General features: G+C 43.9%; 1 protein-coding gene across 10 annotated transcripts in view; it reads right to left on the bottom strand.

Moving 5' to 3' along the window:
• LOC124037768 (ELAV-like protein 4) overlaps positions 1–18,145 on the bottom strand; it is an 82,415-nt gene that overhangs the window by 35,138 nt on the left and 29,132 nt on the right. For 8 of the 10 annotated variants that reach the window (XM_046352790.1, XM_046352793.1, XM_046352791.1 and 5 more), the window contains 2 exons: positions 14,924–15,010; positions 11,605–11,845 (listed from right to left, as the gene is read on the bottom strand). In XM_046352790.1, the coding sequence (XP_046208746.1) occupies positions 11,605–11,845; positions 14,924–15,010 (328 nt within the window). The remainder of the gene's footprint in view (positions 1–11,604; positions 11,846–14,923; positions 15,011–18,145) is intronic. The other 2 variants (XM_046352798.1, XM_046352795.1) reach the window with 1 other exon arrangement.

Raw genomic sequence — 18,145 nt, 5'->3', positions numbered from 1 at the left:
GTTCTACACAATACAGCATAGCATACATCATGCCTTAACACAGTTCTACACAATACAGCAAAGCTACTACTGTAAGATCACTAAATAGCAGTACACAAGAAGATGTGTCTTAGCACAAGCCTTAGCACAGGTGTCTTAGCACAAGCCTTAAATGTTTTATATCTTTATACAAAGGAGTATTTTCTGGTTGTTTACTGTGTGAGATATATAAGGAATCTAGATCAATGTATTACTAGAAAGGCTGAGTGCCATAAAGGATTGTACAAACGGCATTAAGGATATTATAGACAAACAGGTGGAAAAAAATGCATCTCAGGAAGCTGAAAGAACCCATTAAGATAATAAATACCCTTTAATGGAGGAGCAAACTGAACATGATCCCTATGGCGTTTAATTAGTCTAATGGACACATTCATGTATATATATTTTAACTGTCAATTAAATCTGCAAACTGAAATGATGCATTGCTGTTATAATGAGTTTTTAATGATGAAAGATCTTCATTTTGATTGACTTTCTGCTCCTAACCACAGCATTTCCATCCATCTTCAAATCTGGAGGTGTTTGAACAACATGTGCAAAGACAATGCTTAACATCCATTAAAGGGATATTTTTCATAAATAAACAGCTTAGTAATGTCAGTGGTGGGACCGTGCCCAGCTCCTTCATTAGGATGAGTCGAGCTGAAAGCACAGGGCTAGTAGTTGTGTGTGACATAGTGGATCCCCCCCCCTCGTGATCCAGAGTGGTGCGTTGATTCGTAGCGGGCGAGCGTGGGGATAATTGAGCTCATTAGTTGTGACATTACCACAGTAGTGCCATAATGCTTCATAACAGCTGTCACATTATAGCTCAAATCACTACTAACGAGAGAGAGGGCCGGGGGTAATTGAGACCATCTCACCAGGTCTTCACCGCTCCATGTACAGTCAAAAATAAATGGAAGAGGGAAATAGGTACAAGTGTACCAAATGTTTTTCCTTGGCAAATCACTGCTATTTCCAGTGAGTGGCTCCTCTCGGTGGTGCTACAGTATGACTAAGCCATTATTTGTTTCATGAAGCGCAGCAGGCTCCCGAATGTGTGAGATGAGAAAATGGGTGTGTTTCCAGCAGGTGTCCTGACTCTCCCCATGTGGTGACTTACAGTGCCCCCCCCCTCCGCACACACACACACACACACACACACACACACACACACACACACACACACACACACACACACACACACACACACACACACACACACACACACACACACACACACACACACACACACACACACACACACACACACACACACACACACACACACGTTCATGCACCAGTACGTTCCATTCCATTTATGGACATGCATGACTGTCCACAATATAGGATCCAACCTAGCAGCAAACAATATCCTTCTGTGATTGTGCCCTTAATCAAAAATAAACATGAATTTCCTTAATATTTCACAATGGTTAAGACAACATTGTGATGTTCTGTATTAATATGACAGACATGATTATATCCTAACCTGACCTCTTCTTTCTAAGTCCCCATGGTCTGTCCCTGAGTTCCCACTCCCTCCCTGTCAGTGAATATGGCTTCAGTCTGTCATGTAAGATGCCAAGGGATGAGAGGGGAAAAGGTTTCAGGTGTCTCCGGAAGGTGGTGAGCGTGAGGGAGTTTGTTCCCAATGGTGGAACAAACTCCCTGCAGGACAGCGGAGTCAATCACCATCCGGAGACACCTGAAACCCCACCTCTTTAAGGAATACCTAGGATAGGTTAAGTAATCCCTCTCACCCCACCCCCCCTAAGTTTTAGATGCACTATTGTTAAGTGACTGTCCCACTGGATGTCATAAGGTGAATGCACCAATTTGTAAGTCGCTCTGGATAAGAGCGTCTGCTAAATGACTTAAATGTAATGTAATGTAAAATGTAAGTGCACTGTGCACAGGATGACAGTGCTATGAACAGCTGACGATAACATACCTTGATAGCACCAGGTTCCTAAGGTAGAAACAGGCAAATTGGTTTGGTCAGTCTTACATTTGGCCACATTTATGATATGGAGGAACAAAGAACCTCTCTGTTTGTCAAAACAGATGTGTATCATTGTGTTGGTTCCTTAACAATTTGCCCTTGCTGCAATAGCAACTTGGGATGGTGCTATTTTTGACGGACCAGCACCCTTCAAAATATTTGTGGGAGAATTCACCAACTAAAATGCAGATGATAAAATATACACTTTTACAAACTTATAGAAGTTCCCAGTTCAGTGTTATGTTTTTAGATGGGAGGAGAGAGTACAACAACGTTCGTTTGCTAATCTCCTAAATGAAACTACCTAATGTGCAGAATTATGATATGATTGAATATACATTCACAATTCATACTTTGAATCTACATAAACCACTTACTGGTTGCTGCGGTAAGTGCTTTTAATAAGAAAAGCTGACAGAGGCTCGGTTCATTCTGACTGGCCGTAAATAGCAAAAGTAATTTAATTATAGCAAACGTGTACTCAGGGCTATTAAACACATTTTGTATGCCACTATTTACCATTGCCTTTTTGGATATGTTTTACTGTTTTTCTCTATTAGCTTATAGAAACAGTACAACACTGTACAATTGACAAATATTAGGTCAAACCTTCGACTATAATGGTCAAACCTTTGACTATATTAGGTCAAACCTCTGACTATAATGGCATTCAAATGCTAATACAGCCTTACTGTTGCTTTATGTGCTTACATTAGTATGAATAAAATGCTGACCAAATAAACAGTAGCACACATACACTGGCTCCGCTCAGATGTCTGTTCTCTGGGGTTGGCAAGGTAGCAGCAACTGTAATATGTAGGAGTCTCCCACCCACCCCGAGTCCCTCCTCCCCATCGGTGGCTGCTGCCTGAGGTGAGTTGGATGGGAAGCCTGAAATGTGTGGGATGTCTGGGAAGATAGCAGCGTAGCAGGAGAGAATCTGGGACACCCCAGCTCCGTGACGTCAGGCCTGGATATGACAACAGTGACAGCAGCAGCCAGTGCAGGGGGAGTCCTGCAGAGAGGGAGGGGACCAGTGATGAGCCAGCCCGGCCCTCAGGCCCTCCAGATCTGAGGCCCACAGGGGACTGGCCCACTCTCTTTCCCAGGTACAGGCCACTCAGACAGCACAGAGAGTGGGGGGAGAACGGAGGAGAGAGCAAGGGTGTTTTTAGGCCTGGAACGCTAAAACTCCCTGCTGGCGTCTGCACTTATGGGCCTGTCTAGTCTGCAATACCTGGCTTTAGGGAAGATGTCAGATGATAATATTATAATAATAATAAATAACAATAATAATAATTTTACCAGCACATGCACTTCACACCCAGCCCCCTCCCCCAGCTCTGACTCTACTGATAGCTAAGTTATTGAGGGAAAATGTACTTTCTATGCCTGTGATATGTGGCTGTCCAACCTAGCTATGGATAAAAGCGTCTGCTAAATGGCATATATATATATATATATATATATATATATATATATATATATATATATATATATATATATATATATATTAAGATGAATGCACTAACTATAAGTCGCTCTGGATAAGAGCGTTTGCTAAATTACTAAAATGTTAAATGTAAAGCGCCTTTCAAAAAACCCAAGGACAGTGTACAGCAAAGAGTAAAAACAAAAACAAGAATAAGACATTCAAATAATAAAAAGCTACTTAGCTTAGCTAGTTGAGGGGAAAGCCAGACTGAACAGGTGGGATTTGAGATTGTTTTTGAAGGTGCAATAGAGTCAGAGTTGCAGGATGCTGGGACGCTAGGGGAGAAAGTTACATAATTTGTGGGATGCTTAGGGGGAGAGAGTTACAGAATTTGTGGGATGCTTAGGGGGAGAAAGTTACATAAGTTGTGGGATGCTTAGGGGGAGAGAGTTACAGAATTTGTGGGATGCTTAGGGGAGAAAGTTACATAATTTGTGGGATGCTTAGGGGAGAGAGTTACAGAATTTGTGGGATGCTTGGGGGAGAGAGTTACAGAATTTGTGGGATGCTTAGGGGGAGAGAGTTACAGAATTTGTGAGATGTTTTGGAGGAGAGAGTTCCAGAGTTTGTGGGATGCTTAGGGGGAGAGAGTTACAGAATTTGTGGGATGCTTAGGGGGAGAGAGTTTCAGAGTTTGTGGGATGCTAGGGGAGAGAGTTTCAGAGTTTGGATGATGCTAGGGGAGAGAGTTTCAGAGTTTGTGGGATGCTAGGGGAGATAGTTTCAGAGTTAGGGGGATGCTAGGGGGAGAGAGTTCCAGAGTTTGTGGGATGCTAGGGGAGATAGTTTCAGAGTTTGTGGGATGCTAGGGGGCGATAGTTTCAGAGTTTGGTGGGATGCTAGGGGAGAGAGTTCCAGAGTTTGTGGGATGCTAGGGGAGATGGTTTCAGAGTTTGGGGGATGCCAGGGGAGAGAGTTTCAGAGTTTGGGGGATGCTAGGGGAGAGAGTTTCAGAGTTTGGGGGATGCTAGGGGAGATAGTTTCAGAGTTTGGATGATGCTAGGGGAGAGAGTTTCAGAGTTTGTGGGATGCTAGGGGAGATTGTTTCAGAGTTTGTGGGATGCTAGGGGAGATCGTTTCAGAGTTTGGGGGATGCCAAGGGGAGAGAGTTTCAGAGTTTGGGGGATGCTAGGGGAGAGAGTTTCAGAGTTTGGGGGATGCTAGGGGGAGATAGTTTCAGAGTTTGGATGATGCTAGGGGGAGAGTTTCAGAGTTTGGATGATGCTAGGGGGAGAGAGTTTCAGAGTTTGTGGGATGCTAGGGGGAGAGAGTTTCAGAGTTTGTGGGATGCTAGGGGGAGATAGTTTCAGAGTTTGGGGGATGCTAGAGGGAGAGAGTTTCAGAGTTTGGAGGATGCTAGAGGGAGATAGTTTCAGAGTTTGGAGGATGCTAGGGGGAGAGAGTTTCAGAGTTTGGGGGCAGCACCGCTGAATGCCCGGTCCATCATGGTGCACAGTTTTGTTTTGGGGATGGTGAGTAGTCCAGAGCCAGAGGAATGGAGACACGAGAGTTTTCATCTATAGTTTTCAACTATATTCTTCATTGCTGTCTATTTACCACCACAAACCGATGCTGGCACTAAGTCCGCACTCAATGAGCTGTATACGGCCATAAGAAAACAGGAAGACGCTCATCCAGAGGCGGCGCTTCTAGTGAACAGGGAAATTAATGCAGGGAATCTTAAATCCGTTTTACCTCATTTCTACCAGCATGTTAAATGTGCAGCCAAATGGAAAAAAACTCTAGACCACCTTTACTCCACACACAGAGACACGTACAAAGCTCTCCCTCGCCCTCCATTTGGCAAATCTGACCATAATTAAATCCTCCTGATTCCTGCTTACAAGCAAAAACTAAATCAGGAAAAGTGGTCAGAAGAAGCAGATGCTAAGCTACAGGACTGTTTGGCTAGCACAAACTGGAATATGTTCCGTACACCACCTCAGTCACTGGCTTCATCAATACGTGCATCGATGACGTCGTTCCCACAGGCAAAGCATCAATACAGGACTAAGATTGAATCGTACTACACTGTCTCGGACGGACAAAATTAAATAGCAACAATAAATTGCAGGAAATTCCAAGAGACACACTGCTTTCTGTCATTCAGGTAGGCCCGGAACCAGCTGAGTGGATATTGATCCAGATAAGTTTTCATTTCGTCAAATGCCAGCTATATTCACGCTTTCTTTTACCATCTATAGAGCTCTGATGGTCATGGAATTTTGGATGACGATAATTGGCCAGTGAATTGACCGCGGTCTCCATAATAACCATTTGAATAGCAACAATAAAATAAAATAAATCACATTTTCTACTTTTCTCCACCCCTGACTGCATGTGCTGCTATAGAAATATAATTAATAATGTAGGCGTCCCTATTCAAGTCAATGATGGCATATGTGGAAGTGTACCCATAACAGCAATGTTAAAAGTAAGGAGCAGGAAGTAAAAGCAGGAAGTGTACCTAGGGCTGTTATGTCGACTGTATTACCATACTGGCGGTTACAAGTCATGAAGGCAGTCAAATTCCACGTTTCGTCACGGTAATTAGGCTTCTCCCAGCTCTGATGCTGCTGATGGTCATTAGTAACCTACCAAACTTGCTAACTGCCTGGTACTCAGCACTCTATTGTCCCTCTAATCACTCTGACCTCAACGCAAATGTAATCTAAAATCTAATCAAACACTTCATGAGAGCCCATTAGCTCACGATGCGCCACATTTCTATAGGCTATGCAATTGTGTGAGAAAACAATGTGATGGCCTCTATTCAAAAGAGGAGGATCCCATCAGCTTTCTATAAGCTAGACCTACTATATTTATTTCTCAACTTTTCTAATATTAAGCACAATGCTTATCTTTACAACAGGAGTATAGCCTACCTGGCTGGCATGAAAATGAACCACAGGAAAAGCATCCTCCATTCACATGTTTTTTTTTTCGGGCGCCCATTTAAATGCATAGATGACATGTATTTTTTCCTACTTCCCCTATTTCGAGACAGGTGCATGATAATGGTCCATTCTAAATCTAAACAAATTTCACACATATATTATTTAGTACATGTTATGCCCAGATTAAATCAAGAATAGTCTGATGGGTGACAATATTGGCCTATCACTTGTGAATGATATATTATCACTTGTGAATGCTTCCCAGCGTAAGGCCAGAAACAATGCGTACCCTTTTTTTGTGACTTTTTCAAATCGTAGTCGCACACCTCATGTGTGCGACTTAAATTAAATTAAGCACATTAATCCGCTTTACAACGGGCGTAGAGCCAAACTGGCAAACATATGCAGCGCATGAGTTTGAAGTTTGGGGAAGATAATTCTAACCATAAAAACTCACCTTTATATTGAAAGCATTAGATGCACAATCGCATTTGCGGTCACTTTTGATAATGGTGTTTTCCCGCTAATGGGTTTTCCCGCATTTGTGCTTATAGCCTCCTGCCGTGTGTCCGTTGCTGTGCTTTACATGTGAAGAAATAGCCTGATAGTTGAGCAACATTTTAAACTAAACGTTCTGATCTGTTTTTTGATGTTAGCGGTTGTATTCATTTGGGATCTATCGCATCCCACAACTGTCCAAGACTATATTTGGAATAGTTATTTCTCGCGCATAATAGAATAGGTCAACTTTTGTACTATGGGGGATAGTATATTGACACAGGCTAGTGCTTTTGCTGTTCGTTAGGCCTACTCATCTTGCTGACAAAATATCTTCAGTATGCACCTCGGAATTAGATAAGGACGTGCAGTGAGGTCCTCGATGTGTCTGTTTTCACTTGTAGCTCGTGAGAAAGACCCGATCACGTGACCGAGAGCCATGTGAGTGAGAGGTGCTTCGGCGCAAGCAGCACGAAGGGAGAAAGGAATTATAATTATTATATTCAGCCCAAGAGCACAATGGCCACTGGCCGCAAAAGGTATGTTTTTTCCAGAGGGCATTACAGCATTACAGCCAAATTGTGACACAGTGGACTGGAATGACTGAGACTGATGAAGTGTTGACTGAGACTGATGAAGTGTTGACTGAGACTGATGAAGTGTTGACTGAGACTGATGAAGTGTTGACTGAGACTGATGAAGTGTTGACTGAGACTGATGAAGTGTGCACAGCCTGTGCAAGAAACAAAGCCGAGCTCGTGCCTTTCATGCCACTTTTTTCCAAATCATCATTAGAGTTGCATCATGCAGCCTTAGAAAGTATACATTTTTCTTTTTAACATATAGCCGACATTTGAATCACAACTAAAGTTACATTAATAACTCTAAATTAAGCATATAGGAGGACCTGTTTCTTCGTTCACCGCTCAACACAGAATAAAATAAATAATGGATTTATGGTGAAGGTGTAGGCTGTATTACATTAAGTTATAAGACTTTTTCAAATGTAGCTGCTCCAAAGGTCTGCATCAGTGGCTTGTAGACTGTGTGTGGAAGCCAGGAGATGCTAAATGTGTTGATGTTAATTACGGTCAATTACCGTGAGACTGGCAGTTATTTGCTCGACAATCAGCGGCTGACAAAATTTGGTGACTGCCGCAGCCGGACACAAAATGTACCCATCAATATGTGCTGTGATTTGTTGATTCAACTCAACTGACATTACAAAAAACACATTCCATTGCATTTGCCACATCAGTTAACATAATTTGAATTAACATTATACATTACCATGGAAATGATTAGTATCACAGTACCAGGTACCATTGCGAGTGTACCCATGAGCTTATCAGTCAAATTGCCAGGTTTAGAGGTTCCAAGACCATTCTATTCATCGTCTGCTACAACACTTTGCTTACATGACGTTGTTAAGAGTCCATTTTATCGCAGAAATGGACACAACCGCTCTTCAATCCCCCCCCCCCAATTAAAAAAAACGGTTGTTATATTTTCATGACTGTCTTCATCATTACCATCGGTTACACGGTTATACGGTAATGGTGCCAGCCCTAAACCTTCTATGATTTCTGTCTTACAGTATATTAATGTATTCTGGATTCAACAAACGGACGCTGATTTGAAAATAAGCCGATGACGGAGTTTGCTAGTATGTCTGAAGTGGTGCAGAGTTTCTGTTTTCTCTCTTTCACTTTGGTCCAATGTAAGAGCTACCAGCCTCATTGTCATACTAGCGAAGTTGTTTACATCACACAGTTGTTCTCACCAGTGTCCTACGGAGGAAGCTATTTTATGCATGCTTGCATCATATTAATTGTTATATGAACCAGTAAGATTCATGTGAACTGGAGGACAAAATAAACACTGTGTTCCTCTCTGTGATACGCAGCCATTAACTCCTGATGCTCATCACTATGGAAGGTTTGATTGTGCCAGAGCTTTGGTAAACAAACAGTTCCAGCAACACAACCAACTATTCAAACCATGTATTGCCTGTAAATAAAACAGCAGTGGTTTTGACTGTGAACTCAATTTGAATATATATTTTAGTATCAACAAAGAGATGAGGGTAGACTGAGTGAAACGGTGCATTTTTTATTTCCTCCCTGTCAGGCCAATACGTCAGCTGTGTGTCACACAGAGCGAGATTCCACACACGCCTGTCTCAAACACAAGTTTCACACGCTCTCTGCTCTCAGATGCACAGCGATGTGTTTCAGGGCCTACTATGCCGTAGCAGACATCAAGTAGGATGAATATTTCATACACTACATTTGCTTTTTGTTTTGTTTGATTTGTACAGGGATCATCGTTGTCCTTGGTCAATCGTTACAGACGGTGATACACGCTGTATCTTAACATAGTGTGCCATGACACAGACAGACTCAAAATGGCACCACCCAAAAGAGTGGGGGTAACACAAAGGCTATGTGTTAACACCATAGGACCAAATGGAAAACCAAAACGTGAAGAAAATCTTTGAAGAAGATGGGTCTTGTATTACAGTGCAGTAACAGTCTGGAGAATATGAACAGATGATTGTCTCAGTATGTAAAAAGTTTCTCTCTTATCAGGAACCAAATCACAAGCACATTCAATTCCTGTTCCTGCATGAAAGCCATTTATTTTCTGCCATTATGAATACAAATGCATTCATTTTCCTAAAGAAATGCAGCCAGCGCAGAAAATTATCCAGTAAAATGGGCAACTGACGAGGAACCTATTTCTGCCTTGGCGGCGCCTGATCAGTCATTTAGGCCAGTGAGAGCTTCCTGCTAATCAGTCCCTCTCTGTGTGCTGATGGCCAGAATCACTAACACGTTCCTAATGTATTCCATTAAAAGTTGCCATTCAATGTGCTCCCAGGTCCACAAGAAAATGACCAGCTCTCTCCAAGGGTGTATGTTTATTTATTTTATTACAGGCAGATGCATGCATTTGGATTTGGAGGATTTTCATCTTAATTGCGGTCTTTAAAATATACACAAGAATCTGTTGGAGAATCCTCTGTCAACTCCTCAAACATACCCTGTCCTTCACTTTAATAATTACATACAGCTTCTCCCTTCCCAGAGAAAGATGGAACCTACTACCACTCAATACAACTCACTTTATGTCTCTCTCTAGCCTGGTCGTTAGCCTGAGAGAGAGTTGAGGGGGTGATGGGCCAGTGAGAGCATGTTTGGGCTCTAGCGATGTGCATGTAGGTTTTGCCTTCAATAAGAGATGAACCTGCAGGTCCCTGGTGTATTACATGCACAGCAGGAATGCGTAGGGAGCAGGGTAAACAATCTGAGGTGGCACTTCACTGAGCTGAAGTCAGCGGGCCTGACAGAAGAGCGCAGAGTGGCTGGGCTGGCTGGTACCTCATGCCGCTCTTGCTTCATCAAAGCTGACAGCACCCGGTCCGGAGAAAGGAGAAGCCTGTCTCTTACAACGCTGAGGCTTAGGAAGCTCACCTCACCTTGTCCACAAAGACATCCTCCTTCCCTTTGAACTGCCGTGTAAAGGAATTTCACATTCTGTACTTGAAAAATTGACAGTAAACTGAAAGGGCAGGAGGGCGAGGTCTAGAAGCATTATTGTCCTGTATGTGGTGCTTGAGAATGTAGTGTTTTAATGCTGTTCTGGTCAAATGTCTGAATGGGGATGTTGGGAAATGGACAAGAGAGGGCTCATGGCCCGTATCCAAAGTGACTCTTTGTGGATAGGGGCCCTAGGGCTTCAGAAACAGTGTTCCCTGAAACCTAGGGAGGACTGTTTCTGAAGTCAGTTAATGATGCCAACTGGTTTGCATGCAGCCTCCTGGCATTCCCTCTACTGAGAGGGAGAAGCGCTTTGTTAGTCTAAAAGTTTGAACGTTAAAATTGCACCCATGGGAGCACAACACAGACATGCACCGTAGGAGGGGAATATTTATAACATATTTTGTTTTCCTAAGTCATACGAGACCTTGTGCGGTAGAAAATAGCTTTCAACGTTAACAGAAATGGCCTCACTTTCCCATTTAGGCCAGTGAGAGCCTCCTGTTAATCATGTCTCCTTTTACTCTCTCCAATATAAACTATTAGGTCTCCCTGTCTACTGTGAATCACACATATGGGAAAAATAGATGAAAAATTAGTGTAGTGTGGTTTCCAGGTGCTATTCTTGTATATACTACATATTACTTTCCTGCCAGTTCAGACCCATTATTGTAAAAGATGGCCCTGTACTTCCACCAGCCTGAGCCACAGTCTAGCCTGGCTGCATCTCATTGTCAAGAGCGGATGTTGCTCTTCAACACGGGCCCTTTTTAATGAGATTATCAAGGAAGTAGTGTCACTAAGTAGGATCTAAAATGAATGCCATTATCTGACATTATCTAAGAGCAGCCTCCCCCCATTCCATCTGCTATGCCACCCACACAGCCACTGGTCTGGGATTAGAGGCATGACTAGCTGGAAAACACCTCTGTGCCACGTGGAGCTGGGCTTTGCCGCTCACCAGCCACCTCCAGCCCCAGCCTCCTGCTCTGTGGTAACCAGCTGGAGTCCTGTCCAGGATCATAGGACGCCGGCACCATGCCATCCCACCCTGCACCACATCCCGCCCACCAGGCCCTTCTTTACACTTGCCTCTGTGTGTCATTCCCCCAATCTTCCTATGGCCTGTGTGTGTCATCGTACCTGTGATCTTGTCACGAACCAGCTTGCAGGACTCGATCTCTCCAATGCTGCCGAACAGGCTGCGGAATTCCTCCTGGGTCATGTTCTGGGGCAGGTAGTTGACGATGAGGTTGGTCTTGCTGTCGTCGGTGGGGCCACCAGTCTGCATGGGTGAAGGGCAGCTGCGGCTGTTGCAGGACGGCCCGTTGGCCGTGGTGCCGTTGGGGCCGTTCGTCACCTGAGGCTCCATGTTGCTGATTATCTGAGAAAGGGAAGGGTCGGGGAAGAAGAAGACTCAAAGAGGAGGTAGGAGATAGGGCTTCTCAATCTGAGAACCAGAATTCATTATTGTACTTCGCATTTAATCCACATTCCAGGCCATCAAAACTCAAAGACAAAAGAAAGACAATGTTTGACTCAGTATGAGACCATAAAATAAACACAATATAGTACGCATGCAACTTAAACAGCTAAATATTCATGCAGACATGACTGTTAGAGACATATGAGTGATCTTTTTTTAGTTCCTTTCTGTGCTTTGATTTCTGGTGCAGTTAGAGAGGGGTAACAATTTGAGCCTTTCAGCAGGGCACTGCTGTCTGTCACATGGAACAATAGTCCTTGCGGATGGTTTTGCAGTGCGCTTTAAGAGCAGGTATTTGAAGTAGAGCTTGCTGGCCCCTGAGGGAGGAGGCAGTGAAAAGAAGGCAGTCTGTTGTGCTAATCTACCGACAAACACTTACTTCCATATCCCTAGACTGCCACCAAATGTATTCCGCCATTAGCATTAAATGTGTGTGTTTATTTAACTATTTGATTCTCAGTTACAGTCAGTTGATTTCCATCATCCACTTACAAAGAAAAGCTGAGCCTAAGAGGTTTATGGAAGGTGTGTATCTGTGTGTGTGTATGTGTGTGTGTGGTGTGTTTGTGTTTGGAGATGTGGGGTGACAGGATCGGGACTTCAGGGTGCCTTCTATTAAAAGCATCATCCCCACATAGGGGTGAAAACACCCCAAACAAGGTCTTCTGGTGTGTACATCAGACTTGTCCGTGTTTTACTGAAAGTCTGTACCAGACAGAGGCACTGGGGGGTGGCTATGAGCCTATGAGTTATATATGTCAATGTCTGACTTGAAAAAATGATACAAAATCATTAACAAAGACCTTGGAAAAAACAGGTCAACACTTCTAGAGGAAAACCCAATTAACTAGCGGAATTATAAAGCTCACTTCTCAAATGACTGACTGTGGTTAATTTGGTATCATTTAAATAAAGATCTAAAATATGAAGAAAATAGGTTACGTGTTCTTACTGATTCAATCAGATGTGCAAAATCATAGAGCAGGAGAAAAGGAAATATCTCAGCAGAGGTTTGGGCATATTTATTTATAACTATTCAAAAATACATTCCGTCTACACTTCAAAGTTTGGCCCTCTCTATTTAAAACCAGCACATTTAGCAAGGTTAGCAAAAATGTAACACATCATAAACCTCTTTATTTCCCATCTGACTTACTGTAAGTTAATGTTTGGATAGCAATGAAGTTGCTGAAAACTGGTCTAAAAACTCAAATAGACCATATTTTATCACAATATTCAGAACAATCATTATCAGTCACGTAGACCGCAACTCTGTAGTTTTCTCCATTGGTTTTCTAAAACTGTCCCCAGACCTGAGACATATCTACAGTGGAGGATGGCATATCATAAATGTCAGACTTGAATGTGAATTGTCTCAGCAGCTTCTTATTCCACACACACAGTCTTCTCTACAGTGGAACAACACACAAGACAATGCCTGGAGCCGACAGCAGAAAACAAACAGAAAACTGCCTGTTTAAAAGCTCTCAATATCTATTTTGCATGCAAATTCTGCTTTTGACAGTATCCTCACCACTCCAACAAAGAGGGAGCATGGTGACAGCGAGGAAGGAGGAATAAAGTACCTAGCAGTAACAGAGTTGATTGGGGGGCCTTATTAAATCTGTTGACACGTCCTGCTGAGCTCTATTCTGTCAAAAATACTTTCAACTCCGTGGGACGTGTTCTTTCGAGTTTTCACCAGAAGAATCAACAAAATGGCTACCTTTAATCACCCAAGACCTGCCGATTCAGATTGACCAATTATAATTTCTACCCCCTGCCACCGGCACTACCCGTGCTCAGCTGTCCATTGTGCCTCATTGGCTAGGTATCTATGCTCTCCCACGGAGTAGCCCAGTGCTGAGGAAGGCAGTATCTCTTTGAGTTCCTTCCTAGCTGAGGCACTACAGCACACAGGCAAAGCCTTCAGAGCAGCTCTAGTGTCAGCCTGAGGACGGGGCCAACTGATTCAACAGAACAATATCTAGCTATCTAACACTAGCTTGAGATTACAGCATGTTTCCCCTGACCCGGGCGGAAATGCTGGATTTACAGCCTCCATTAATGCAGCTGGGCATGGTGTGTGGGAGGGACCTGCTTCTTCTGGACTTAAATGGAGGCCTTAATGGGTTCCGAGTGGAGGAAATAAATATGGGTTCACGAATCTAATGCGTGTGAGTCATGCAAGGAGTGAGTAAGGCAGTGTCTCTGGAGGCTGTGTGTCTGTGGGGAGGAGGACAGGGGAGATAGAGGTCCATTAGAAGAGGTTTTAAAGTTCACCCCCTGGATGAATGAGATGACAAAAAAACAACCATTACTTGAATTAAATGTAATTGGTTTGATGTGTTTTTTTAAAAAATATTTGATTTATATTTGACATGAGATTGTATTGACGTGGCTATGAAACAGTAGCTCACGTTGGGAGCAAGGTAAGAAGAAGTGATTTGTAAGGGCTAGAATATTTTCCTCATACCAGACATCACAGCTTGACAAAATGCATCATTTCTTCCGATACCTAAACTGTCTTCATTATTCAATAAATAACACAGCAGATACAAGAATAACATTATGTTATTATGGGGAAATATAACCTACTACAGAAAAACATTTGGATGCATATTTTAGAGCATTTATATTGAACAGATAAAATGTGTAAATGGTCAAAAATGTAAATGTTAAGGTTGATGAAAAATGAAAGTAGAACTTTTTTGTAAACACCAAAAAGTAAACATGAAGCTACATTTACTCGGTATTTTTTTCCCCCATTCAGAGTAAATGAATCAGCATCCTCACACCACACAGTACATTAGGTTGGCAGAAAAAGTAGCTGGCATAGAGTGCCTTCCCTCTCAGCTGTCCGGCATCAGGGCCCCTCCCCTCTGGCCCGGCAGACTGACAGCCCTGCTCCTTCAGCAGCACTGTCATCACCATTGGTAATGTCGGGTAAAAGGCAATTTGTGGCGGTCTCCTTACCATCTTTGGCTGTGTCAGCAATCCCTTCTCTGCCCAGCCCTGTAGCTGTGGGAGTTCTGCCTGACGCCACTGTGTCTCTGTCGATCCCTAGGAGGTGTCAGGGTCAAGATTTAACATGCTTGTTTTTCTACAGAGGCCTTACGGTCACCAGCCACACTAAAACACACAGGTGGCTTGGCTTTCCCTCTAGGTAGGGGTTGATTATTCTAGAGGAATACTGCTTATTGAGACTATTTGGAAACAGGCATAATTCAGATAGGGGACAATTACTGTAATGTTGGTGCTGAGTATGAAATGGTTGACTTAGGGAGAGGAGGGTGGGGCTGACGTGGGAACTACGGTGCCCTCTGTAGTGGTAATGATGTGGGTATCCCTCTCACTCCTGGGGAGTAAAAAAGGCCCTTGACAAAGACAGCTCCTCAAATGAGCCACGGGCTGCAGGCAGCAGCAGGCAACAGCAGGCAGCAGCTGAGGATGTAACGCCGGTAGGTAAAACAGCCCATTTAGGAGGAGAGGACAGGACTTTGAGGCTGACCTCTGGCTTCATTTACTCTCTCAGAAAGTGGGATGAGAAGGTAGAGGAATGCAACAGGAGGTATCCAGTCAGGGCAGGGTGGTGGAGGAGACACTTCATCCTCTAGGAGGAGGAGGGAGGGTATGTTGATGTTGCCCACACATCTTAACAACCTTAATAAGGATATCTAATTGGGTTCTAAATGGACTGTCAGCTGGAGAGGGGAATGGAGAGGGGAATGGAGAGGGGAATGGAGAGGGGAATGGAGAGAGGGGAATGGGGAGAGGGGAAATGGGGAGAGGGGATTGGAAAGAGTGGAATGGGGAGATGGAATGGAGATAGGGGAATGGGGAGAGGGGAATGGAGAGAGGGGAAATGGGGAGAGGGGAATGGAGAGAGGGGAAATGGAGAGAGGGGAAATGGGGAGAGGGAAATTGAGAGAGGGGAAATGGGGAGAGGGAAATTGAGAGAGGGGAAATGGGGAGAGGGAAATTGAGAGAGGGGAAATGGGGAGAGGGAAATGGAGAGAGGGGAAATGGGGAGAGGGAAATTGAGAGAGGGGAAATGGGGAAAGGGAAAGGTGGAGAGGGAATGGAGAGAGGGGAATAGAGAGAGGGGAATAAGGATAGGGGAATGGGGAGAGGGGAATGGAGAGAGGGGAAATGGGGAGAGGGAAATTGAGAGAGGGGAAATGGGGAGAGGGAAATTGAGAGAGGGGAAATGGGGAGAGGGAAATTGAGAGAGGGGAAATGGGGAGAGGGAAATGTAGAGAAGGGAAATGGGGAGAGGGAAATTGAGAGAGGGGAAATGGGGAAAGGGAAAGGTGGAGAGGGAATGGAGAGAGGGGAATAGAGAGAGGGGAATAAGGATAGGGGAATGGGGAGAGGGGAATGGAGAGAGGGGAATGGAGAGAGGGGAATGGGGAGAGGGGAATGGAGAGGGGGAATGGAGAGAGGGGAATGGGGAGAGGGGAATGGAGAGAGGGGAAATGGGGAGAGGGAAATTGAGAGAGGGGAAATGGGGAAAGGGAAAGGTGGAGAGGGAATGGAGAGAGGGGAATAGAGAGAGGGGAATAAGGATAGGGGAATGGGGAGAGGGGAATGGAGAGAGGGGAATGGAGAGAGGGGAATGGGGAGAGGGGAATGGAGAGGGGGAATGGGGAGAGGGAAATGGGGAGAGGGGAATGGAGAGGGGGAATGGGGAGAGGGAAATGGGGAAAGGGGAATGGAGAGGGGGAATGGGGAGAGGGAAATGGAGAGGGGGAATGGGGAGAGGGGAATGGAGAGGGGGAATAGAGAGAGGGGAATAAGGATAGGGGAATAAGGATAGGGGAATGGGGAGAGGGGAATAAGGATAGGGGAATAAGGATGGGGAGAGGGGAATAAGGAGAGGGGAATGGGGAGAGGGGAATTGGAATGGGGAGAGGGGAATGGGGAGAGGGGAATGGAGAGGGGGAATGGGGATAGGGGAATGGGGAGAGGGGAATGGAGAGGGGGAATGGGGAGAGGGGAATGGGGAGAGGGGAAAGGAAAGAGGGGAAAGGAGAGGGAAATGGAGAGGGGGGAATGGGGAGAGGAGAATGGAAAGAGGGGAAAGGAGAGAGGGAAATGGGGAATGGAGAGAGAGGAATGAGGAGAGGGAAATGGAGAGGGCAGCTTGTGTCTGCTGACAGGTTGGTGTGTGTTTGGATGTTTGGGTTGATAATTTGTGGAATATAAATTGAGCCAATTCATTATGGGTACCTTTCCTTTACCAGACGCCACCTCAGTTTTAGTTTAGGTGAAGACCGAAGGTTATAACAACAACGTCTTACAGCTTTAGAATATAAAGAAAACACACTGTATTACACATTATTCATCTATTGGGGGATTAACACTTATGTTAATATGCATTTTTGATGTATATTTTTCTAATAATTTTTCAATTTACAGTGATTCATAGGGAACAACAATCTGCCTGGGTCAACCAGAACCACCATAGGCAAAGTCTTTGTCATAGAGAATACAGGTATATAACACAGACAACTATTGTATCCAATAGAACCAGCAAGGCTGGACAGAGCATCAGACAGATGCCCCCAAGGCTTGGTTACCCAGTGACAATGAGAGGTCCCCCAATATGGTGGACCAATGTCCATTTTAAAAGGACATTTTTTATAAATATCATTTAAACATTTGAAAGCTAACCTGGAGAAAGAGATGTTAGACAGAGGTGAAACATCAAAAGCATTTTCCACCCCATCTGTTATGGTTAGCTTTACATAGGCTAGTCTGAAAAGGAATGGTTTACCGAAGCAAGCATAATATGCAGCATGTTCAAATGAGGTACCAAAATGTGGCGAAAAGCAGCAAGCAGGTGTAGGACTAAACATTAGCTATGATTAAGGTGACATTTCAGCAACCAATGTGCTACTCACTGTACTGTGGAGTTGTGGGTAGTATTGCAGCAAAAGGGTATTTTATGTTCCTTTGTATTTGCATACTGTAGCTTCAATATTACTAACTCTACGCAAACAAAGATATCAATTCTAAATCCAATTTCCGAGCAAGTATCAACTTATCGAAATATTGAAATATTTTAGAGGAGATGAGATAAACTGGTATGGTAGCTAGAATCTACATACTTTTGTTTCATAACCAGTACCTTAACAGATGTGCAGCCAAGTGTATCAGTACTAGCCTTTAATAACGATTCTCTCCCTCTTTCTA

The sequence above is a fragment of the Oncorhynchus gorbuscha genome, linkage group LG06, assembly GCF_021184085.1.
Source record: "Oncorhynchus gorbuscha isolate QuinsamMale2020 ecotype Even-year linkage group LG06, OgorEven_v1.0, whole genome shotgun sequence".
Classification (NCBI taxonomy): domain Eukaryota; kingdom Metazoa; phylum Chordata; class Actinopteri; order Salmoniformes; family Salmonidae; genus Oncorhynchus; species Oncorhynchus gorbuscha.
This window is presented reverse-complemented; position numbering and strand designations above follow the sequence as displayed.